The following is a 26,473-nucleotide window of genomic DNA, read 5'->3' on the forward strand; positions in this document are numbered from 1 at the left end:
TAAACAATTTTATAAAAACAATTTTATAATTAAAATGATGTACACTAAAATGTGTACTTCATGTTGTTGATGACGAAAATAACACAATTTTGAATATATAGCATCGACAGAACTAACACGCGAGGAATTTTTTTTTAATTAGAAGAAGCGATTCGTAGGGGAGCCTCGTTAAACTGCACACCGCACTCAATCCGCTCCTGATGGAACATCGTGGCGCGGAAATAGTGGGGGATTCGAAGATTAGAGTCACTCCTCCGCAAGCCGAAACTTCAGTTTAGTTTACTAGCGGTCCTCGAGTTGTAGCCTCTGCCGCGGCCGGCACACGGAAACGCTCGTAGCCGTCGAAAAATAGAAAGAAACGAAACACAAAAGGAAAAAATAAAGCAGAGTCCGTGCGAGTCGCGAAGCGATGACGTGAAGCGGCTGCGGCGACAGAGGAAAACAAGAATCGCGAATCCGAGAGGAAGAGTCGCGTTTTCATTTCGTACGTTCGTTTTTCGTACCGAATCTATTCCTTTTCACTGCGGAGAATTCAGGCGGCACGTAGAACGAATTTATTACGATTTTAATATGCGTTTATAAGAAGATTTATCGAGGGAAGCTGTGAACAGGTGAGTGTCAGAGATTGAATTTCTTGATAATCTTTTCTGAGGAGATGAAGCATTTATAATTTGACAAATAAATGTATAACGCATTTTATTTGTTATGTTATATTAAATTATATTCAAGTGTAATTTTAATTTAAAAAAATATAATTTATTTTGCAAGATTTCTTTTAAAAATAAACTAAAGAAATGATTTTAAACTTCTTTTTAATAAGCATTTTTTATAAAATAGAAAAAAAAGAAAATAATTTCCTTTGGAAAATAATTTTCCTTTTTAATAATAGAAAATAAACATTTTTGATGTTTATAACTTTTTGATAAATTTTTTTATAAAATCATTATGTAGGATTTATTTACTATACGAGACGTTAAATTTTCCGAGAGTGCACGTGGTACATGAAACAATTTTATATTACACTCGCGATGTGAGTAATGAACGCTAAGAGGGGTCAAAGGTCTTTCTGCAAGACATAAACTTCTCTAATCTTGTTATATATAACTGTCTATTGGTAGTGACACACATAGTTCAGCTGCATGATTATACATATATGACGCATGCTAATGTTTTCTAAAACATTATCACAATACATTTGTATATGTACGTTATCACGATATATGAAAACAGATATGAACACAGATTTGAATTTACACGAAAAAAAGAGAATTATCATTTTTAGAAATTAAAAATCTTCACATTACATGTATAAATAATAATTAATTGTAGGAATAAAAGAAAAAAGGAGATATGAGTTTGTTCTTTTTTTAATCATATTTATATTTTTATAAAAAGATTTGGTTCCTTTTTATTCTATAAAAATATTAACTGGAATTTATGTAAAGTTTATCTTATAAAATTATTTAAAATGAAAGTATCTCTTGTAATATAGAAATCCAAGATGAACTTTTTAGGCATTGTTTAGCATAGCAAACCACAAAGTTTGATATGCTTGCCTTGCGATTATCGTTCTTCAACTTCACGTTCACTCAAGGTAATGCTATCATAATACAAATAATCCTTCATTTTTCCTAAAGTTCTTGTAATTTTTTAATTTATCAATTAAAAAATGTCCTTTCTTTCTCAAGAAGAATATATGACACAAATATATAAAACACATCTCGTTAGTAAAAAAATTTTTATTTTTTTCTATCATGTGAAGCTTTTATTATTAAAATGTTTTTCTATATTATAAAGTGCACTAATCGATTAATCTAAGTCGACGATATAAAAGAAGTTGCGAAAAATATAATTGAGAAAGTACGCCGCGCAAGATTAATAGTGTGCCTTCAATGCCAAAAGCGTACCTCCGGTACCAAATTGCCTTCTGGCAGGATGCCAGGAGAGTACTTGTATCAACTCGCTTTAAAAGAAATTAAATTTCGGATTTACGCGATCATCCGCAGTGGGAAACGAACGGCGCGTTTCTTTTAACAAGCGTTTCGAGTTTATGAATAGATTTTAAAACGGATGCTGCACACTGCAGTCCCTCGTGGGTTCCTCGATGTATAAAGAGACTGTTTCTCTTAAAAATTGCCGAGACTGTCTGTTTATATCTTCAACATCCTGTGAGCTTTGATAAGATTCATATACTAAAATATTCGTGAGATAGCATCTTTCTGCCGACTAGCGAATACTCGAATAACAATATTGAGTTCTTATTCCGGAGTAATCATTATGAAAATTCTGCGTTTAAAAAGAAGCAACTTTAATAATAAATAAAACAATTTTAACTCATTTATCAATAATAAATCTCGAAATAGTTTAATGATAAATGTTACAATCTTCTATATTCATTTCAAATGTACTGCGACCATATCGTTTGCCTATATTATAATTGCAAGTTCTCAAAATGTACTTAGAACATTTACATATATCATTTATTGTATTTTCTCAGGACGTACAAAATATGTACCACGCAATGTAATCATATATTTTCAGGGCGAAACTTGAAAATTTTCTTGTTATATTATTATCCAGCGGTTTCCGAGTTTTCAAATTTCGTCCTGAGAATAAAACAATTTTAGATACAGATAAAATTGAACAGATAAAATGGATAGAACAGATAAAATTAATATTGATATTATTATTCAGCGGAAACTGCTGTTTATATCTTCAACATCCTGTGAGAGCTTGTGTGAGAATTCGTGGAATTTAAAAGAAATTAGATTTAATAAAACATTTTAATTGACGATTATTATTCGATAAGCTTTTGTGCTGGATCACTTTTACGGTTCGTTACACGTTGGAAAAGTGACTTTGCATCTGCCATGTGCAATTATTTTCTTTCATTTGATAATCCTCGACAATCCGAGAGTGCTCCATTTCATATCAGGACGGCAACGTGTCGCAAACCGTGGACATTTCGTTGCGCAAGAGAGTAACCGTATCCATAGTTATCCACTTCAATATTGTATCTTCGAACGTTAACCGTGTTAAACGGTCGAAGATGAGCGTATGCAAGCGGTTGCACCAGCGCGATTCCTTTCGCACGAGACGCGTGGCGGCAGATACGATTAGTGGATGCGAAATCGAAAGCATCGCGGTGCGAGGCAGGATCGGATTTAAACGGCGAGGCGCGACGCGTGATGCGCGAGCCTCAAGGACATGCGAGCGAATCGCGTATCTCGAACAATAATTATGTAAACGCGATTTAATGAATTGAGAATTAAGCGCGTTGTAAAAAAAGGAGCATTATGCAGACGTAAATATAAGAGATCGATAGATCTCGTGAAGACACGCGAAACACGGAACGCGAATAGAACGCGTTGCGATGTGGAAACGTAATGAGAAAAATCAAAGTGAAGACATAAAAAGACGCTTGAAAAATAGACTATTTTTCTTACCAAGGTATAAGTATTCAGAGACTGAAAATACAAATAGTTAATTAAAATATTTTAATACTAGAATATTTTAACACCTGATAGAAAATACAACATGAATAATTTATTCGCGTCTAGGTGACAATAATAATAATAATAATTATTCTCTATTCATTTTTTTCTTTCCATTCTCTCAAAATTTAAGGCTTTTTTTCTTCAACTTCGATAAAAATGAAAATTAATTATTTAAATGAAATCGACTCATTCAAGTATCTTTCCGTTTTCCTCTGCCGCACGCCGGGAACACTGGCAATTTTTCATATTGTATTTCTAGAACGTGCTAGCGACTCGGTTGCATGCTCGGCGTGCATGCGTTTCTTCAGCGCCGATCCTGAGCGAGAGCGGCTGCGTGCCGCACGCTTTCATCGATCCGCCGAGATGCATCCGATTTAATAATGATTTCGCGATTTCACGGTGCAATTTCGCGCGCACAAAAGGGAGTGAATCGCTAACGCGATTAGACGGGACGTGCGTCTTTTCCGCGCGGCTTAACGCGCTAATCGAGGAAGATCCTCTCGTTTTCAGGCCTCGTCGCATCCTGCGTGAGGAGCCTCTCGTGGAACATTCCTCCCGATTACGTTCTAACAGGCCGACGTTTTGACGTGACGTAAATGAAAAAAAAAAAAAGAAAAAAAGAAGCTGTCTGCTCGCGCGGCGGTGTAACAATGAAGTTCTAAAACGCATTAATTGTACACGTGTGCGCGGCAGCGCGTGTCTGCTCTCGGTGGAAACGAAAGCGTTTTGAGGGACAATCGAGCCATCGAGCGGCGCGCGATTCGTTAACCGGTTAATGTACCATGTCAATCCCAGAAGGATGAATCATTATGTGAAGTAGCGGGCACATCCGCGCCGCCGAAGTCCCCGCATCCGGTAAAAGTCGACGTCGCTCATCCGTTTCTTCTTTTTCAACTCTCGGCGGAATTTGCATGCTGGGGCTGACGGCTCGCGTCCTCGCCACGTTCCGCCGTGATTTCGCGCCCTCGAAATGACTCTCTTTCTTTCTGATGTAAATCGAGGGAGCGCGAACGCTTCATATTCCGCATGACGCGTCAGGACATACAACAATCGCGAACGTAAAAACTGAATAAATCCATGTCGAAAGAGATGAACTTCTCGGGAAGCAGACAACGACGTGGCGACGTCGTTGTCTTCCCCGGAGGATACGCGCGCGATCACAAAAGAATCGCGACAAACGAAGAAAGAAAGAAAGGAAAAAAAGAAAAAGACAAGAGACGTTCTGTCATTCAATGCAAAGCAGGTGATTCACTGGTCGCTGTCACATTCGCATCGGTGGAGACACGCATGGACATTTTTAATAATAATTCATCTCGTTCTTTTCCAGACAAATCGGTCGAGAGGATAGAGGACTGAGAATCGAGAAGGACGAGACGGCGAGGGAGACGCAAGGATGAGATACAAGGTGAGGCACGCAGCATGCTTCCTCATACGTTTATGGGGACAAGCATGCCGATAGAGACGGGGATAAGCCATTGATTCGAGAAAGCCATTGTGCCCGGCCGTCTCGTCAGGCTCCCATTAAAATTCAGCTGCCTGTCCTTTAATCAATTTGGTGCCCGGCTTTTCCTCTTGCGAAAACGTAATGTCCGCGGATTTATCTATCTTGTGCAGATACACACGCGACTCTTGTGTAACGCATCTACTCGGATACAAAAAGCTATAATGTTACGTCTACATATTTTAGAAAATGAAAGCTCATGTATATGTTTCTATTTTTTGTAATAAATCCGTGCACGGAAAAAGAATTAATCTTAAATCAAGACAAATATTCTCATGTATAAACAAGAATATTATAAAGTTAAAAATTCTAATCTTGATTTGATTGAATTTGTATTGATGCAAGTATTACTTTTGCTTAATTCAAACTAAAAATCTTCTATATGAAAATTATAATATTCTTGTTTATATATGAGAATATCTATATTTGCACAAATTCAATAGAATTAAGACTAAATTTTTTCTAAGAAGATTATAATATTCTTGCTTATATATGAATATATAGTTTGAATTTAAGACTAATTTTTTTCTGTATGATTGTCTTTTCCTCGAAAACTGATTTTCAAGATTAACGCGAGTACTTCGCTTTATGATTTCTCTCATTCACGAATGAAAGCTGACTATGAATACATTTCGAGCGAAAGACAACAACATCGAGAAATTTCACGCTTTTGATGCTTGAAGAAGATGTTTGAGAAGATTTCTGGTAAATTAAATAAAAGAAAAGAATAAAAAATTTGTCATTACACAATGACAAATTATCAATAAGGAACTTTCATAAATTCTTAATACGAATATACGAATCTTTTTTATTTTTGTTTGTTGATAAAAATAATTTTAGATCGTGCACAAAGATTCAGATTGACAAAGAAACGCGTAGTAAAGCTGCGGGATAAAATCGTCTCCAAATCGAAGAATGCATACTTGAAATTTGATGCAAATCCTACGTGTTTGTATAATCGTCTCGTTTTACATTCAGCCCGTGTCAGGAAGCCAACGTCGCGCAATTGAAAGTGATTTATTTAAATCAATTCTAATTGATGAATGTCGAAGGATTATCTCTCATATTACCGATGAATCTTTATCTCTGGAACATTGAATTAATTCACGGATCTGTATTTGATACGATTTGTTTCTGTAATCTATATCTTTAGAAGATCAGACTTTAGAAGAAAAAAGATCGAAGAGAAACTCGAAAAGCTGCAATTATTAAATTATATAATTATTGAGTTGATTAATTTGCAAATAGTCCCGTTCCATCTGTTGACAGTTTCCTTTTCGGTTGTCACACAGCTCCTTCCTTCGCTGTCGGCATTCGAGTGTCTCGTTTCTTTTGTGACACGTGTCTCGATCTGCATAAAACACAATACATCTACGCATCCGTTGGTTATTTATTACTGTTCCACAATGCGTAAGGCGATCTATTCCACGCAAATGATCGCGGTTCATTTCGCACTATTGTTGTAACGTCACGAATGGAAATCTCGGAGCGGAATGCTCGCGCGACGCAAAATCGAGGAACAATTATAATTATTAAAAAAATAATACCAAATAATATGAATAATAGTCTTTTATATTTTATGATATGCGGAAATCGTGTATGAAAATAGACAAATATTATTTGACTAATCTTCAATTTTTCGATTATTTTCGATTGATTAATTTATGTCACGACTATCACATTGTAGTTATTTAAAACTTTACAGTTACATATTAAATAAATTTTATTTTTATTGTGCGATCACGAATTTTCGACATGCAATAAATCAATCAATGCTTTTTTTTCTTAAATCCAATTAAGAGGAAAAAGTGAACTACCGTGTTCGATTATACTTCGTTAGAAACCGCAAGTAGTCCAACATTGCTGAAACCAATTCTGGTTTTCTTACTTGACGGAAAAAGAGGTCAATCGCGTGCAGGTGAAGGATAATTAAAATAAGACCAGTTGCTAACATCGAATATCACATTTTATTCGTGCTCGAGGCAGATAAAGCGATACCATTTATGGTGATTATCTATTATCCTTGTTTGCAGCATGGCTATGCAATTTTTTTTGTTTTTTAAATTAGTTTAGAAGTTAAATTGAAGTTTCTTCAAATAGAAATGAATCATAAATAACACAGACAAAAAAATGCATCAACAAAAATTAAAATTGAACTACGTATTTTGACACAAAGAAAGAAAGAACAATGGTCAAAATTATGAACTAATTAAAAGACGGAAAGTTAAATATATTTATTCATAAAATTATTAAAAAGGATAGAATATATATATATATATATATATATATATATATATATATATATAAATATTTTAATTATACCTTAGTCTTTCTCAGTATGAGAATATATGATAAAAATGAAATAAACAAAAAATAATAATATGTCACGTCGGTTAACTAAATGAAATTATTAATTACAGATGGACACAGGTCACAAAGAAGAAAATACACACAAGAGAGCAATAATCTCATTAAATCTCATTACAGTAAGAACTGTTATTGCCTTGAATTGGAGGTGTAACAGACTGTCATTATAATTAAATATTAATGTAATGAGATACTGCTCTCTTGCGTGTTTTTTATTATGAGTGTCCATCTGTATCCATTTGTATTTTGTGTCCATCTATAATTAATAATTTCATTTAATCAATCAACGTGAGTGACATATTATCATTATCATTTTTTATGGTTCGGCTCACCGGTTGGACTTAGGGATATATTCTTACTACATTTTTGTATCACTGAATATGATTCAAATTCGAGTCAAAACGTATGGCTTTTTCTATTAATAAATATAATTAAGATTAAACATAACTGCGCACTGTTACAATGATTCTCATTAGCTATATTATTGTCCATTTTTATTATATCGAGAAGCTTTTTTTTGTTAATATAAGAAAATAATGATTTTGAAATTCTTGATTTTGACGAATAACTCGAGTCAAGATAAAATTATCAATTTTTTTTCACATAAAACAATCACATTGTTCAGTCTCTATTTCTTCTTCTCATAAACTTCTTTCTTTGTCTATTCGTCTTTTTCTTTGTCTAATCGGCTTTTTCGTTATCTGTGATACGGCTCGCAAATTGGCTCCATATTCCAAGGAGATCATCACAGAAACGATGATTGTTCCTTTGATGGAGAAAAAAGTGGGCGGAAGAAGTGGAGCGTGCGGACAAATCCGCGAGCCGGCAATCGGCGCGGCGCAACGCGGCGCAACGAGTCGAGATTCGCTCGAGAAATTTAAGTCAATGGCAAGAAGAGCACTTGAAATGAATTCATTCCACGAGCCCTTCTCTGGAAGTCGTTAAACGACGATTACGCGTCCCGCGTGGTCGCAATTGCAATGTCAGAAATACCAGATACTGGTCGCTCCGGATGATCAACGCGGTGATACTGGATAACGAGGACGATAGATAACGCGAAATAAAAAGCGAATCACTTTTCGATGAAACAATCCAGTCGAAACCACCATCTCATAAATCTCATAAACGCGAGACTCGCGAAAGTTAGGACGATCAGAGATCTGCGGAACCAAGGATCCATGAAACTGAGATTTTGCGAAAGTAAAGATTTACGTAGCGGGACTTTCCTCGCTTATCCACGCTTTTAAGAAGATTGTCTGCTAGTCGTAGGAGAGCGAAATCGCCACGCGGGAACAATTTCGATGAACGTGAGCGATGAGAAAGAGAGAGAGAGAGAGAGAGAGAGAGAGAGAGAGAGAGAGAGAGAGAGAGAGAGAGAGAGAGACAACGGAAAAATAATCCTCGCGACGAATCGCGCCGTGCGATCGCTGATGCCCAGAAGTCACTGACCACCTTCGCTACCGTAATTATATTATCAAGTAATAACGCGATAATGGGTTTCAAGCATCAACAGCCCGTTGGCACTTACGACTCCCCACGTTCGCGTCGCTGGTTGAAATAGAATCCTCTCAATGGAGCATTGAGGCGCTCCACTTGCGGAGCGCGAAACGTCAGGACGTCAGCGATGCGCAAGGCTGCATTTAGATCCCGCGCGTGTTAGTCACTTTGGAAGGTATACAATGTCCGCGCGACAACATTCCGCCAACCTATATTTCGCATCCGTAATAATCCGTAATATCTTACAAATCATTTCGTGTCGCTGATTAGATTTCCATCTTTGAATAAAAACCGCGAGAATAATTATTGCTTTCTCGAGCGTCGCCGAAGGATCTCTGGCCTGTCTATCCTCTCAAGTGCTACCTTTCGACACGATATCGAGTGCGATGTAAACGTGTCAGATGTATCTCTCTCTCTCGGTGGAAAAAAAAAAAATAAACGAACGAGACTCATCATAACTCGTTCATCGCGGTTATCTTTTTCCGTTATATCTTTTTGCGTGGGGAAACGATCTAACAAAAATACACGGAGCATTCGCGTCTTCCTCTCAGAACGCACTGCCAATGTAAACGAGAATAATGAATCTCGTCGAGACATCATAGGAGTCTCTCGGCGTAAGAAATTCTTAAGACGACAACGACCCCGGTGCGATGGCACTGGCCAAATATCTAAGTTGAGCCATTTATTTTGGAAGTGACACAAATTATATTTATGAATGTACGATCAATTTACATATGATATACGTATAAATTAATACTGGAATCTAAAGAGAGACAAACTATTTTTGTATTAATGCTGAAATAAATGTCATATAATTCATCCGAATTATTAAATTTTATATTTAAATATGACGCAAGCTGAAAAATGTTTAAAGGGAGAAGACAAGAATTGTGAAAGATAAGAATTGTGAAAGAAGAAAATGTAGCGAAAAAAGAAAATAATTATTTTTCCCGCATAATGTAAATCGCAATTGCGAAAGTCATCGACAAATTGCGGGTATAAGTAATATTCTTATATTCAGTTAGTTGTATATAACAAATATTAGTATTAAATAAGAATGTAACAATGAAAAAAAATTTTTGTCTTGTAAGAAAAAAAAATAGAATAATGAAATTGTTTTTAATATTTTTTAATGTTACAAAAAAGTTAACATAGTTTGTAACATATTCAAAATAGAAAAGTAAAAATTGTGTTGGCAATTCTAAATTCTTAAAGTCGTTAAAAAATTCATTATAATATGTATTTATACATGGAAAGAGCAATTTTACTCTTCAAATATTTAAAAATTTGTCTACATAGAGAATATATTATCAGGATCAAGATAATTTTGTAAAATGTTCAAATTTGTTGCTAAAACATCAAAAATTTAGTATTTTCATTATGCTTATTCTACATAATTATTTTGATGATCTAACAACATTATTTTCCGTATCTGACTAAATTTTTATATATTTCAGCAAAACTTGTTCTTTCCATGTATTTAAGATACACAGAAAGAATACTTTTGCTGAAGTATTTAAAAATTTAAGCACATACAGAAAACTGAAACAAAACATACAAAATAATATTATCAGGCTATCAAGATAATTTCATAAAATATTCGAAATAGTTGCTGGAATATAAAAAAATTATTTTTAGATTATCATCATACTTAAGCATTCTATATAATTATTTTAGCCTAAAAAAATTAGATCCCTCTCAGATCTGTATCTAACCAAAGTTTTAAATATTTAAATATTTCAAACTATTCTTACCATGTATATATTCGTTTTGACGGTATTTAATATGCCAATTTAATTCAGATATGATGAGAAACGTACAGCACGATATCAAGATTGAACGATAGAGATACTCACATGCGCGTGACGATTGGAGTCAATGCCTTTGATAACGTTTCACATTCGTCTCGTACGTGATGAGTTAGAAAATACTAACGATAAATAAATACTGTACGATACGTCGTCATAGGTACACGATGTTCGAAGCTTACTCATATCGATTTCTAGCTAGCAAGAATTAATCAGCAAGGAAAAGTTATATGCCGATAAATTGATGCTATCTCTAATCATACTTGAAATTAAAATAATTACCGTATTTATCATGAAATCATGAAATACGAGCTAATTTGTAACACAATTTGAAATTGTAACACAGTCGTTGATATAAAAAATTACTAATTATTACATATTACTATTAATAATACCGATGATTAAAACTCATGTTTAATTAACGCTTAATTTTGCTCATTAGACGATTAAACGAGTGTCAACAGTAAGAAAATCAATTAAATTCAGCAGAGTGGAACATAAGCAATTTGAGAATTCAAAATAGTGACATTGTTACGTAAATGCCATGTTATTCACATATAGGCATTGTCCATCGAATCGACCTTGCCAAAGTTTTTCCTTCCATGTTTACGCAAATGATGTAATTTGAATTGATTTTTAATTATTCCGAAAAAAAAGAAAATATATATTATTTTGAAGAAGCAAGTATAAAATTCCTTATTTGATAACGCAATTAAAGATATATATAATATAAAGTCTAAATAAATATTTCTAGAGGTCTTTGTCTCTTTTGTCATTAATTTTAAAGATTATATTATTATGAACAATGAATATGTTCTTTTAAAATAATTTTTTATTTAAAAAATTTAAATATTCAAATATTTAAATATTTAAAAAATTAAGAAATTTAATTTAGAAAATTTAAGAATTAAGCGAACTCTTTATTCGTTGGAATAAAAATGGTTAAGCAATTGATTTTGCAATTTTTCACATTTTTGAACATCAGAAATAATGCAGAATAGATACAGGAAAATTGAATTATCCGTGCTAGGTTCTGGTTGTTTGTCGCGCAAATCATCATCGATCGCGGAAGGATCTGTCAACGTAATGTAAAGAATTAATTACGCGCGATATTCCGCGATGGGACAATGGCGAGCTCCAAGTCTCTCGTGATCTCATCGAAATATATTCAATGACTCCCGTTATAAGCTACGCATAACGAAATCAGTCGTCATCTCGCCATGGAGTGTATTTATAATGAAACAAAACAAACAACAGGAAAAGGGACTTCTCTCGGACGTGAGCCAGTTTGCAAGTACTTCCTCGATCGACAAATTGAGATTCCGTCGATTCGCCGTGGATCTCAATGTCAGACGTACCCGCTAATCGTTTAGCAGGTAGACTCTATCCGTGGCTTTTCGGTTGGGCATTAAACGATGAAATCTTGCGACTTGCAAGGACAATACCATATCGGAAGCGATGTCACATGACAATTATTGGGCCACAAGGATGCACGGAAGCGAATGAGACCGATGACATGAATTACCGACTTGCCGAGTGGCCATCAAATAGCATCAGTCGCATCAATGTGGAAGACGCCTATTGATGCAATGGAAATAAATATCATATTTGTTCTCTTTGAATTTTCGCAAATTTGAAATTCTTCGCACGGTAAAAAACGTTACGTGAGAATAGTTAAATGTAAGGAAAATTATTATAATAATAAAATAAATTTTTATTTTTATAATTATCATTGAATGCGACCATTAAAAATCGAATTGCTATATTATTACGAGAACAAAAAAAAATAATAATCTAACGCGAATCTGCACAACTGATGGAAAAAAAATAGGAAGTTATATCTTATTCCTAAGAGAAGATTTTTTTCATTAACTTAATAGAAGAAAATTTCTGCATTATAATAAAATATTCACATTCAACTTTTTGCCACGATTTATTGCTAGTGATATCAATTAATTGTTAAATATACGAATGGCACTTTTTTCATTCAGGCAGAAGATTAAAGAGAAGAAGGAGAGGAGAAACAAACAGAGACAATAGCTAAAAATAATTTGAAATCATGGTATCGTAAAGAATCAGTCTGTTTACGCGAATAGGGAGGGGGGAATAAAGCAGAACTTACATGATTGCGTAAGTTCGTATGGTTTACATGATAAGCAGATAAAAGGAAGAGAGAGAGAGAAAGAGAGAGAAGGAGACAAAAAAAGGCGCCGGCGTCCGAATGTTTCTCTCGCCAAGCCCGCTGATTCGATAGGTCGAAGCACATATAATGGGAACATTGTCGAACGGAAGCTGATGTACCACACGCGGAAAATCGGATTCTCGTCTCTCGTCTAAACACGAGGACGACTGTGTAATCCTCCGAGGAGGTCGGTTTCAGCAACGTCAAACAGCATCAGTGACATTTATCTAATTACTTCAGCCGTGCCGTAATTAATTTAACGCCGTAATGATTTTAAAAAGACAGAATCAATTGTCTTACAGAGAAAAAAATTCAATAATCTACATGAAAATTGCTTTGAAAAAGACACATTTTCTCAATTTAAAAATTTTATTTTAAACCGCAGTCAACAAGATAATACATTATATCTTTTTCTACTTTTGTCTGTTTTGGCTGTAAGATTTTTTAGATGGAATCTTCTTTTTTTCTGATTTGAATGCAATACAGGAAAATCGAGCTAATTGCTCTCATTGAATCGTTCTTATAACATGCGCAAATGTGTTAAAATTATGCGTTAATTATAGGCTCGGAAAAATGAGATCATTCGGAATCGCGGACAGTGAAAGGATTAATAAAATAATGCGAAGCGAAAGAAGATATGTTAGACACATGCTCGTTAATGAAGTTAAAAGAGAATGAAGAAATCCTGAGATGCCCCATATCAGAGTCAATTGCGTCAACTTTTTACTTCATTAATTTTAGTTAAGCACTGTTTAGTTAAGCACATATCTGACAGATTAACATCCGGGGTGGCGTACAAATATATACGAGAAACATTTATAGTAACCATAATTAATATTAATCGAAGTTGCTAAGGAGAGAATGACTTGGGAATTGGGTCGCCTTAAATCAATATTTGCTTCCAAATAAACCGTAATTTTTTTATTTCTGTCAATTTTATAATTAAATAATCTAAAAATAATCTAAAAATAAGCGGCAAATTAAATACGAAATTAATTATCTTTTAATAGATATTGACAAAAGTTATTTTTAATGAAGGAGACTCGGTTGTTAAAAATATACAGAACGCTGCGTTATCGCACAGTTTTGATATGTTAATTCCAAAGTAACTTTATATTACACTTGGTATGTAATTTATGTATCGATGACAAAGCGATAATTTAAATTTTTAATTTCTCTTCGATTCGAGTACCAATCGCGTTTCGTGCAGGGGGAGGGGAAGGGAGGGAGGACAATAAGATCGTTATTTCCGATCTGTTTCCTCGCGTGTCGTAATTCCGGGAAAAAGAGCGACCGTTTCACGTGGCTTAAATCGACGAGGTGTCATTGCGGTGATGATCGATACGCTCACCTTGCCCCAGAATCGGCGGAACCACTTCGGGCATTATTCTCCTCGTGGCCAATATCCTGTCGCGTTCGCGACCCTCGGCCCCATTAAACCCAAAACCGTCCTATTCGGTATTCGCGGCAGTGACGCGAAAAATAAAATGAAAAGCAAACTCCGCGGGCTTACGTAAGATCTGGCCCCGGCCAGATGTGGAATTAAACGTCCGAGGCGCGCGAGCGCGCTTATTGTTTGGATGCGCGTCGTTCACGTTGATTGATCAGCGCTCTCTTTTAAGTATATTTCTATTTTTAAGTGTACTCTCCGCCATCGCTCCGCCACGCCTTCGGAAAACAGGCGAAAGATGTATCACGTTAGCAAAACTTAGAATCCTGTATTTTCCGCGAATAACGCTAATGATAGCTGCTATTTTTATCAAACTGTAATCTTATTCTGATTATTTTAATAGATAAGGATATAAACTTTTTCTATCTGTTTTGCTGCGAGACTTTTTAGGTGGAATCTTCGTTTTTTCCCCGATTTGAATGCAATTCCGGAAAATCGAGCTAATTGCTCTCATTGAATCGCTCTCATAGTGTTGCTTCAAGGTCCCTGATTATGTTATACAAGATGCATCTGTTTTAGTTGCACTTTGATCTCTCATATTTTCAAGGCACGAAGTGCAGAAATCAAGTTATAAGATCTTGCCGCTTTGTCAGATCAAAGTAGCTTTTCCCGCAGTGCATTAACGTCGTTACTACAAATATAATGTTGCCAGTGCCTCTTCCAAAAGGCCCTCATTAGAATAAGATGTAAAGGAATGAATAATAGATAGTTGTTGTAAAATTTGTCATCATTTTTCTTTTGTAGGTGAATGACCCGGAGGCCAATGAGAGAGACACAGTTGAGAATGCGAAAACAAATGGCGACGTCTCCTGGTAATAAACATTTTTTTATCTAAAAAATTCTTATAAAAAAAATCAATAATGTCTTATTTCTTACTTCCAGTTCCTCTCATTCTGCATTACTAATTATTAATTTTCTACAATACTCTTTTGAGATTAAAATCACTTCTAGTTACTGCTTTATATCCTCTTGAACCTTCTAAGAATTGAAATGTTTATAGATACACTTGTTTGTTTAAATTTTCTTCCTCTTTCTCTCTCTCTCTCTCTCTTTTCCATTTATGTTTGTCATGTGATCTAATTTGGTAATTTGATAGTCTAAGTAGTGCACATCAACAAGAAAGGTTATTTGCGGACTAATTTGAGAACGGTTCTCAAAATATTCTGTATAATCTTTGTGATAATGCATTTTGATACAAATTTTGATAAGTATTGTTAGAACAATTAAATTTACAAGAAAGCTGAAACACTTGATATTATTTTGAAAATTCAATTTTAGATATTCTTTTTTATTTAAAAAAATTACTTGCAAAGAGTTTTCTGCCTGCTAATATTTCTGAAGTTAATAATAATATAATGATATAAAAAAAAAATTCGGATTAGATCTTGTTTTTGATATAAAAATTACTGAATTGATTTATGAAGAATCAGCGAAACAAATTTTTATTATTTAAATAAGGGAATGTCTATAAATAGCTTCTTTAATTACGATTATTTAAATTATCTAATTGCCGATTAAGTTATGTTATAAATTGTCGTCTATTATCCTCCCATTGTTTTTCGACAGGAATTACAATCAGCGTGATGAGAAGAAGTCAAGCGGAAAAGAAATGCGGCTCGTAATTGTCGTCGGACTATTGGCGGTGACCGTCATCGCTCTTATCGTAGCATTGACTTTGCAGATGGCAGTATTTCGCAGAGAAGAGTACAAGGAGATGTGTCAGAGCGAAGAATGCATTAAGACAGGTACTGAGATTATTAAAAAAATAAATAAATAAATAAAGATCAGACTAGTTTTCGACTCGAAAGAAACTATCGAAACAATTTGTTTCGCTCCGATTACGACGATCTACAATCACATTGGACTTTCAGATTGTTTCGCGATAAATTTATTTTTATTATCGTAGCGGCACGAGTGATAGGCGCGATGAACAGATCCGTAGATCCTTGCAATGATTTCTACAATTTTGCCTGCGGCGGCTGGATCAGCAAGCATCCGATTCCTCAAAGTCAGAGTTTCTGGGATCAGCTGACTTTGCTCAGGGAGGAGCTTTTGAAAAATTTAAGAATTTTACTGGAGGAGCCAGATAAGGAAACGGATCTCAGACCAGTGAAGATGGCAAGAGCTCTTTATAGAATCTGCATGGATGTTGGTAAGTTTGAAAAATTAGACTTAAAATAACATGATAAAATATTTTGAAAAGAAGAACAATTTTAAGAAATCTGCAGGAAACAAAATTTTGGATATTAAATTACCATTAGATTTTTTAAAAAAATAATTTGATAAATTAAAACAATAAATACTATAAGTATTATAAATAATAAAACGAATAAGCTTATAATAGTTACTAATTAACAAAATTGACAAGATTTATAAATTAAGCTTAAGAGAAATTAATTATAAATTAATCTTAATTAGAAATCAAAACATTGTTTCTACGAGAAGAAGTTAGAGAAACGAGTTCCAATTCTCTATCAAGATTCTCAATCGTTAACGGAACTTTAGTAATTTGCCTACTTTGACGATAAATTATTCAATAATTGTCACTCTTTCGTGCAAGGATAGAATGCACGTAATGGTATTTACGTAAGCATAAATTCGAAAGAATAAACTTACCTAACAATACGCCGCTCGCATTGCTGTGTATCATTATCGTCGCGTCAATAATAACGTAATAAGATGAATCGACTGCTTTATTAGCAAAAGAAATAGCCGGATCTCGTGTTTGCCTCCGAGCGGCGATCGCGATCATAAATCGGGAAAACCAAGCGTGCAAATGATTTAAATAGAAACAACACGACGATCGCATTAAATCTTTCCGCGTAACTGATAATAAAGATGGAAATACGCGTTAAACACCGGGCTGTAAAACATTTATTTGCAGCCTCGATCGTAGAACGTGTTTTCTAAAATCGCGGAAAATTGTCGGATTACAGCGAGTGTCGAGGCTTTGGGATTGGAACCGATCTTCGAAGTACTCGATAGCCTGGGTTTGCCGAAAGATCCGCCGTTGCAGGGTAAAGTACCCTCGCTGGACGTGTCGAGACTGGCAGGTATAGCGCAGCGAACGTTGGGCTTAAATCTCTTTATTAATTTTTACATCAGCGAGGATGTTAAGGACACCACGAGGAATCGAATGATGGTGAGAATGTCCGAAATTTTGAGAATGTCACAAATTTTAATAAGAAAATTAGGATTAATCAAATCACTCGATATAATTTTGCAAATTTGAATATCCAAAAAAATAAAGAAATATTTATTTCATACCTTCAAATACGTTTTTCATTTTATATTAAGATTAAAAGCGCGTATTTGAATATTTCTTAAAATTTTATTAAATTTCTGATATCTTAATAAAATTATTTTCTGATATCTTATCTAAATTTGTTTGTCTTTTTTTTTATTTTAAAAGAAAGAAAGACAATTTCCTTTTAATATTAAATAGTTTAATTTGATTTTTTTTCATTAGTCCAATTGATTGTTTTTTGTGAAAAAATAATTCTTTCACATACTGTATATTTTTTTAATAACATATAAAAACTATGACGATCTTTTTAGATGGAGCAAGTATCCCCCGGATTTAGTGAGCGTTACTTGTTAGATCCACGGCGTTTTCAATCGGAATTAACGGCGTATAAAAGATACATAACGTCTATGGTCGAAGTAGCGGGAGCTGGTAATATGAGTGCGAATTACGCTAATGAGATTTTAGAGTTTGGCACAAAACTCGCCAAAGTAAGTGTATTGTGCTTGTATCAGATTACATCTCGCATGATCTGAATTTTTATTTATTCCAAACTATGTTACAATATTCTGCGTATTAATTTTTAATGCATATGTTTTTATTAAAATAGCAGCGACTATTTAATACTAATTTTAATAAATTTAATCAGAAATTTAATAATAAATTTAATTAATTTTTTATTCAACATTAATAAAAGATTAATCACTTAAGTGATCTAGCAGTTCTTATCCTCGATTACTCAGCTTCCAATGTGAGGATAATCGTTTCAGGAATAGGTTTAATTCTTTTGAAATCCGTCCAGATCATGGCCACGAATGAAGAAAGACGCAGCTCGGATCATCTCCTTCACGACGTGACGATCGATGAGCTGCAACAACTCACCGATCTACACGCGCAACAGGTAACATTTACGTCTTTATTTATTTCTTTATATTTAAGAATATTTATGCGTACCGTACAAGGTAAACGGTTGCAAATTAATACGAAATGACGCCTACATTATTTGCAATTTAAAAGCAAGACATGTTTGGTAATTCTCATAAAAATTTCGACTAAAATAAAATTCAAGATTCCGTCATGTGATTCAAGAATTGTTGGTGAACGAAGTAATATTTAAAAATATCGTTAAATGATAACAAAAAAGTTAAAGCTGTATTTCAATTTAATATTTGAAATGCTACTTAATTTTATGTAAATAAGCGTATTTGCATTTTATTCGCCAATAATCTTTTTGTATAATTTTATTATAAATTTAATATTATTTCAATATTAATATTATTATTATTATTATTATTATTAATATTATTTAAAAAATTAAAATTTCATTTCAATTTAATATTTGAAATATCTTATATTTGAGATTAATTTTTGAGTTGCGCTTCACTTGCCGTTTTATTAGATTATTCTTACTAATTTACGAGTTATCAGGAAAACAAAACGAAATAGATTCCGCTCTCCTCTCTCTCTCTCTTTCTCTCTCTCTCTCTCTCTCTCTCTCTCTCTCCTCTCTCTCTTTCCCTCTTCTCTCTTTCCTCTCTTGATACACGCGTAATTAAATATACGAGTTGTTGTTTCAGTGGAACTGGACAAAATACGTGAAGGCCGTGTTCGAGAATACGAACGTCACGATAAATCCGTCCATGGATCGAGTTATCGTCGTGGACCTGCAATATTTGCAGAAATTGCCGATGCTGCTCTCTAAAACACCACCCGCCACGATAGGTACGTTCAATTTTGGCACCCTCGTCAAACTGAACGCGATTGCCACTTGGCATAATACGCTACATTCAACTTGCATCCTATATCGTTGCTTTTCCACTTATGTCCACTTTGCTGTGCAAGAGAAGAGAGAGAGAGAGAGAGAGAGAGAGAGAACTGCGCGTAAAGTGGAAGTATCCTCTTTGCAACGTGCGTGGCTCTTATTAATCTTTCTCCCGTGAATTAATTATTAATAATAGTAAAATAATTAATGACAAATTAATTCGCCGTGAAAGTAGAGAAATCTCGGGTGCTTTCGCTTAAATTATTTACGAAAGCTTCCCTAAGCTTCTCCTTTAATTACTTTAACTTCACCCCGAACATCGAGGATCGCCGAGCGTGAAGAAAATATTCAGAAGTCCCGACAATCCATTTGTAGTGTCGGGTGCTTTCACATCCGAGAGAAGAAAGGGGGAAAAGTGGCGAGAAAAGATCGAACGAGGCCACGAAGGTCGGAAGCTATCGGAAGTCTGCGGCCGTATTTGCAAGAGAAGCAACAAGTCGCGATTGTTTCCCCGCGTTAAAATGGCGATTAAACGTTCTGTATATACGGCTGATAACGTAAACAGCGCGATATTAACGGCGAGCCGATTTTTCAGTGCGATACGTATGGTGGAGCGTGTACGCGACCGTTGCCCCCTTGACGCTGCAGAAGTTCCGCGACCTCGGCTTCCAGTTCTGGCAGAAGGTCTTCGGCCTGAAAGAGAAGACGCCGCGATGGAAGGCATGCACTGGAAACGTGAATGCAAATTTCGGCATGGCGTTGAGCTACATTTATGCGCAGAAACACTTCAATGAGCAGGCGCGAGAAAAGGTGATTAATATTCCTTAAGGTGGCCGAGGATCGGCAAAACACGGTCTGCGATTTTTGTTTGTATATATATATATATGAAATACTTTACGTTATATTATATAATTTTTTTTATACATACATACATATGTATTTTTGTATTTTATTAATATTGTTATTAAATTAATAAGATTATTTCCAATTAGACTGAAGCTACTGAAATAATGTTTTATTTTCTCGTATGATTCATCTAATTGTTATTAATGTATGTACTTTGTTGAATTCCGTTAAAAAAATTTGTCAATTTATTATTATCTACTTTGTCAATTTATTGTTATCCTCTTGATGCAAAATTTAAAATATTTATTATCTGACTCACAGAAAGAGCTTGTCTGATCCACGAGATATCCCAAATGAGAACTCAATTATTTTTCCATTATTATTCGTTATTCAATAATTTATGAGATGAAAAGAATATAATTATTCATGATTATTCATGATTATTCATGATTATTATCGATAGGCATTGGAGATGTTATTGGACATCAGAGCAGCGTTTGACGAGATGGTTATGGAGTTGGATTGGATGGATGTCGGCACGAGGGCTCGAGCCCATAGAAAATTGCACGCAATGAGGCCATTCGTAGGATTTCCCGATTGGATCACGAATCCAAAGGAATTAGACAAGTTTTACAAAGGAGTGAGTTCTCCTTAAATCTAAAATTACATATCTTCATTTTTTATTTTACGTCTATTTTCTTAAAAAGAACAATAGAAATCTAGAAAATAATCGAGTAATTTCGATTGAAAACCGTTCCAAAAAGATTGCAGCGTTAAAAGAAAAATTTACGATCTGTTTAGGTGGAAGTGATCGATGGAAAATTATTTGCAACTTTTTTGAAGTTAACTGACGTAGCTATGAAAAAGAGCTTCAATAATTTGCGCGAGAAGCCCGACAGGAGTAGATGGATATCGACGGGCACGACAGTAAACGCGTTTTACAGCGCGATATTAAACTCAGTCAGTAAGTGCCTCAATTTTCCAATTAATTAAAATAAATTTTCCAATTAATACGCGGTCCATCGTGGTCGCTTTGCAACATCGATTTTACTTAATTGCTAGAAGAATCTAAAAAAATTGTGTGATCTTAGCTTTTCCAGCCGGCATACTGCATCCTCCGTTTTATGGCAATGGATTGGAGTACGTATAAATTTATATTTTTATAAAATTTTCATTACATACAATCATAAGCGTATTCAGAGGGAAATTCAAAGCCTCTCAAAATTAAAAAAAAAAGTTAAAGTTATGATTTATAAATCTAATAATTTTCTCATTCAAAGTCAGGACGTGGAGATATTTTAAATTCTAAAAAGTAATTCATTAACGCAAAAAATTATTGTTTATGTATTAACATAATTGATAAAACTCTTCTACCTTTAAGAAACTCCTGGATACGTCCATGCACATAACTCATATTTTGCTTGTTAATGGATAATCATTCTATTTATTGTTCAATAAGATTCTTATATAATTTAACGTTGTATTACACTGAAAAATTTGTAACATTTTTAAAACATAAAAAAATCACAAAAATTTTTATTAAGAATAAAATCTCATCCGATGATGAAAAATATCGAGTGATCATAATTTATTTATTAAAGTTTTCTAAATTTTAATTCAAAATGGAAAAATATGAACTCATGCGTGAAAACGAAGTAATTTGGATTGTCTTGGTCATAAATAGCTCTAATAAACTCTAATATTACGCATTGCAGATCCATCAATTACGGCGCTATGGGGGCGATTATGGGCCACGAGCTTACGCACGGTTTCGACGACCAAGGTGCGTGATCGGTGATGCGACTCGCATTGAGCAATGTCGTTGAAATGGTCACTTTTGCCACTTTAGCACCACAATGCCCGCATATCCGCAATAATATCTAGAATTATACGATTTTCTGTGTCAGGTCGCCGGTACGACGAGAACGGCAATCTCCGGCAGTGGTGGAGCGACGAGACATTGCGACACTATCACGAGAAAGTGCAGTGTATGATCGAGCAGTACAGCAGTTATCATTTGCCAGAGCTGGGTGATAATTTCACGGTGAGCATCAAGCGCGGTGACAATGCGTTAGTTTGAAGATATATAAAAAAAAAAAAAATCGTGCCAAGGCATCCCACGCTCACGCGCTCAATCGTTTGAATCTTCAATTTCAGGTGAACGGCATCAACACTCAAGGTGAAAATATCGCCGACAATGGCGGCATCAGGGAAGCTTACAGGGCGTACCAGAGGCTGATTACGCGCAACCCGTATCAGCAAGCTCTTCCTGGTCTCGTTGATTATAGTAACGAACAACTATTCTTCTTAGGTTTCGCTCAGGTAAGAAAAAAGAAAAAAAGCGAGCTTACTTTTGCTTATTTGCGCTTTTTAGCTTTGCGATAAATTCTTAAATTTTTAAATTCGAGATAGAATCTAGTAGTTTTCTTTTAAGAAGACAATTTATTTAATAGTACTAAATGGAGTATATTTAAATGCCAATAAAAGTTAATGTTATATATTAAGCCTGCATAAAATTACATAAAAGATTTATTTTACATATATTATTATAAAAACTATATACACATATAGACGAAATTTACAAGAGAATGTTGAATCCATCGAAATGTCTGTTTGTCTTGTCAGATTAATATAAAATTATTTGTAATAAGATCTATATATGTAAAAATTAAATTCACGAGAAGTCTCAAAAATAAATTTCCTAATTTTTGTTGGCGTGTAGAATTTTATGAGTCAGAATCATTAATTTTTTTCTAAGGTCTGGTGCGGTAATTACACAAATGGAGCGTTGAAATCCAAAGTGATAGAAGGCGAGCACGCGCCGAATCACTTCCGAGTTATTGGAACGCTGTCGAACAACGCAGAGTTTGCAAAGGCCTGGAAGTGCCCGCTCGGCAGTCCAATGAACCCACCACATAAATGCATCTTGTGGTAGACGATTCTTCTCGCGTTATAATGACGCCCAGAAACTGTTATCTCGTCCAGACCTAATCTAGTGACAGAAGAAGACGCGTTGCAGTGATAAGTCTAAGAAATTGTAAATAGACTGATTTATAATTATAGGAACTAGTGTATAATTTATTAAGCACTCTTAGGCATTATTTTTATTCTTAAGATTATTATGTAAATATCACACGGATAAAAAAAAAATAATAACTTTTATAAAGAGACTCCTCTTGTAATTGAATCCTAATTTATCCTGTTACTTTCTTCTTTTTTTTCTTTGGCACTCGTTTCTCCACATTCATTTTCTTTTTTATTTTCCTAGGTGGAGCATCTTCGACGTCCATCATCGGTAATTTTATTTTATGTTTTTTGCGAGAAAGAGGCGGTTCCTCAACTTTACTTGACTTTTTCAATTTCTTTGCTGATGGAGTAGTAATCTGTGACGCGGCACTGCTGTCTTTTCGTTTTTTGCTAGGATTTGTCTCATTCGTTTTGGACAATTTCTTCCTTTTTCTAGGTTTAGCAACATCTGATGATCCATCTCTCTTCTTTTTTAAAACGGTTTCTTTTAATTCTGGAGCTTTTTTCTTTGTATGCCGAATATTATCCTCAGCATCTTCTATAGCTCTCTTCTTTTCATTTTTTGTTTTTGATTTCTTTTTTTTAGAATTTTTTGCCACTTCCAAGTCCTCTTCATTTTCGATGATAACTTCTTGTTTCAATCTGAGCTTGCTTTTTTCTTTTATTTCCTCTTCTTCTTCCGACTTAACTTCTTTCTGTTGCTCTAAATCTTTGTAAGTTTGTGCCAAAGCGAGACAAGTAATTCGGGCGCCGCAATTAACAGTTTGTAGCATATCCAAATTATGCTTCTTATATCTCCAAAGTTTAATCTCGCCGGAACTGGAGGCACTAATTAACAGGTCGTTCATATGTGCGATACATTTCACTCTCATGTCATGCGCTTTTGTGTCTATCGTATGCAATGAGGTTTTAAGATCACAAAATTTGATACTTCCATTCTCAAAACCGACCGCGATTAAATTATCTTTCAAGAATTCTACGCATATAATCTTGGAGTCAAACGTGAGTTCTCTATCTATTCCGGCTGATTCTACAGAATAAACATAAATATGTTCATTAACAGCCAACAGATATTTTTCACCGCTCGGACTCCATTTAACAATAGTTATCCACTTGGCATTAGACTTTAGTTTTGGTATTAAATTAGTGGCATAAGCTTGTCTGCCTTTGATCAGATTCCATGTTCTAAGCACGCCATCTACTCCTGTAGATAATGCTAGCTTTCCTGTCGGATGAATAGCCAAGGTATTGACAACTAAACTTTTATGTGCGGTCGACCAGAGTTTCTCCACCTGCCAATTGCCACAGCGAACAGCAGTTATACTTCCATCGTTACTGCATGTGAATAGATGTGAGCCTTCTGGAGTGAACGTAATGCAATTGATAGTATCTGCAATGAAAATAAGATGAAAATAAGACAAATTGTCATTTTAGTAATAAAAATTATTATTACATCGATTTATATAGAATAAATAGAGTTTATTTACCTTTATGATGCATCAATTTCCCAGATTCTCGTCTATAACGCATATCATAGAGACATACTGTTTCATCAGCACCAGCCGAAGCTAGATAATATTTATTACTAGCAACACTACGTATGCTTGCGACATGACTGTGAGTCGCAAAACTTTTCTCTATTTTATACTCCTAAGCAGTATTCAAATAACAAAATTAATTTTAATGTAAAATATTTATGTTCAAAAGATTAATTTAAAATCTATAATTCATAGAAAACTTTTGGCTGCATTACAAATCTACTAAAACGTAATGGTATATAGTTGGTAATGAAGAGTTTATTGCATTTATATATTTTGATTATATTTCTTTTAGGGTTTCTTTTGGAAACATTATTTCTTTTTAATGGTAAATCGATACTTGTTAATATTTTCTCCAAAAATTTAATTGTATTACTAATAAAAAAGATATAATATTATTACCAATTTATTATTGAAAACTATAATTATTTTTTACAAGTAACATGTTGCTTTCCAATCTTATAAATTCAAAGATGAATTAAGTATCTAAGATCTAGCCTTCATTGAAAATACCTATATCATATTAATATTATTCGAATAAACATATAGTTGATCTTTAAATACTTATGTATTAATTTAAAAGCTTTCCTAAGCTATATAATTAAAAGCTTGTACAAAGTGCCAAGTAAAGATTTAAATTGAAATATGCCTCTCTTTGTTCAAGGCATTTTGAGTAATCGTTTTACAAAGTGATAAATATATTAATTATAACAATATAAAAAACGATAAACATAATTACTAGACGTGTACTTTCATTGATATATATAGAATTGTGTGTTACTTCTTGTGATTCACATATATCATCTAACCTATAAATAAAGCATATATAATGGAATATTACTTACATTTACGATATTGTCCACTTTATAGCCGAGTAAATATTGCTCGTACGTTCCTACTATGATCTCGAACGAATTCAGCGGTTTCTGATTTAAATCTATCATCTTCCCGCGTTTTATTCTGATCACATCGATGAAACGAATATTCACACGTGTATGAACAAAACTTCATTGCAGACGCCGCTGCTTCGAAGTTTCTAGTTAATTCGAGCACGTGGATTCGAATCGATAATTACTTTGCGGATAAATCCATAGATATTAAAATTAAAAAAAACAGTTTAATTAATAGTTTATATATATTTTAATTAATGTAGATATTATATGTAAAATAAATATTGTGTTATATAAATACGTTTAGTAATTATGTTAAAAATTATGACGATTGTATTTCTCTCAATGTAAAATAAAATATAACATATACATACATTTTTTATATTTTATTTTTTATTATTATTATGTATAAAATGAAATAAAAGAATATGGTATAAAAAGGCATATATAAATTGAGCTTTTTTAATTTCCTTTTCCTATATTTCATATTTTTCAGGATTTTGATTTAAATTTTCAATTCATTTTATAATTGTTTATTTTAAAATTTGTCAATGTCAAACTGATAAAAGCGTTACAAGTGAAAATAATATTTCTTTTCTTAAATGAATGCAAGAGAATCCAATTAAAAGACATATCTAACATAAAGAAGCTGCAGCTTAAATTTAACAGTTTTAATTAAAATTTTTAAATAGAGTGTTGCATTACGTTTAAATATTATATATCAACTTTTAATTATCTACACTGCACTTGATAATGCACTTGATGGAATAAATCCTCCGTGAAAATAATTTCTCTAGTTATCTTCAGACAGATATAGTATCTATGTGAATATCATATATAGTATGATGTGATAAATCTTATGAC

The 26,473-nt window shown here is 33.9% G+C and overlaps 2 protein-coding genes across 3 annotated transcripts; one reads left to right on the forward strand and one right to left on the reverse strand.

Moving 5' to 3' along the window:
- Positions 1 to 268: 268 nt before the first annotated feature.
- Positions 269 to 23,324, forward strand: LOC105429113 (neprilysin-11). The gene is made up of 17 exons (XM_089084961.1): positions 269 to 611; positions 4,825 to 4,902; positions 15,047 to 15,114; positions 15,869 to 16,047; positions 16,209 to 16,454; positions 17,239 to 17,444; positions 17,861 to 18,037; positions 18,349 to 18,447; positions 19,124 to 19,268; positions 19,904 to 20,118; positions 20,618 to 20,794; positions 20,956 to 21,118; positions 21,246 to 21,294; positions 21,870 to 21,937; positions 22,062 to 22,198; positions 22,312 to 22,476; positions 22,913 to 23,324. The coding sequence occupies exons 2-17, from the start codon at positions 4,891 to 4,893 to the stop codon at positions 23,087 to 23,089; spliced, it is 2,283 nt and encodes a 760-aa protein (XP_088941087.1). The 5' UTR covers positions 269 to 611; positions 4,825 to 4,890; the 3' UTR covers positions 23,090 to 23,324.
- On the reverse strand, positions 22,666 to 25,955 carry LOC105429048 (p21-activated protein kinase-interacting protein 1-like). 2 transcript variants are annotated; one of them, XM_089084984.1, is made up of 4 exons: positions 25,565 to 25,955; positions 24,669 to 24,831; positions 23,312 to 24,571; positions 22,666 to 23,141 (listed from the first exon to the last, which is right to left on the reverse strand). In XM_089084984.1, exons 1-3 carry the CDS (start codon positions 25,661 to 25,663, stop codon positions 23,349 to 23,351), a joined length of 1,485 nt encoding a protein of 494 aa, XP_088941110.1. In that variant the 5' UTR covers positions 25,664 to 25,955; the 3' UTR covers positions 22,666 to 23,141; positions 23,312 to 23,348. The 2 variants fall into 2 exon arrangements, with proteins under 2 accessions (XP_088941110.1, XP_011640053.3); XM_011641751.3 differs by having other exon boundaries at positions 22,666 to 23,146; positions 25,565 to 25,942.
- Between the last annotated feature and the right edge of the window lie 518 nt (positions 25,956 to 26,473).

Source organism: Pogonomyrmex barbatus, unplaced genomic scaffold, assembly GCF_055798465.1.
Source record: "Pogonomyrmex barbatus isolate J1 unplaced genomic scaffold, ASM5579846v1 scaffold9, whole genome shotgun sequence".
NCBI lineage: Eukaryota > Metazoa > Arthropoda > Insecta > Hymenoptera > Formicidae > Pogonomyrmex > Pogonomyrmex barbatus.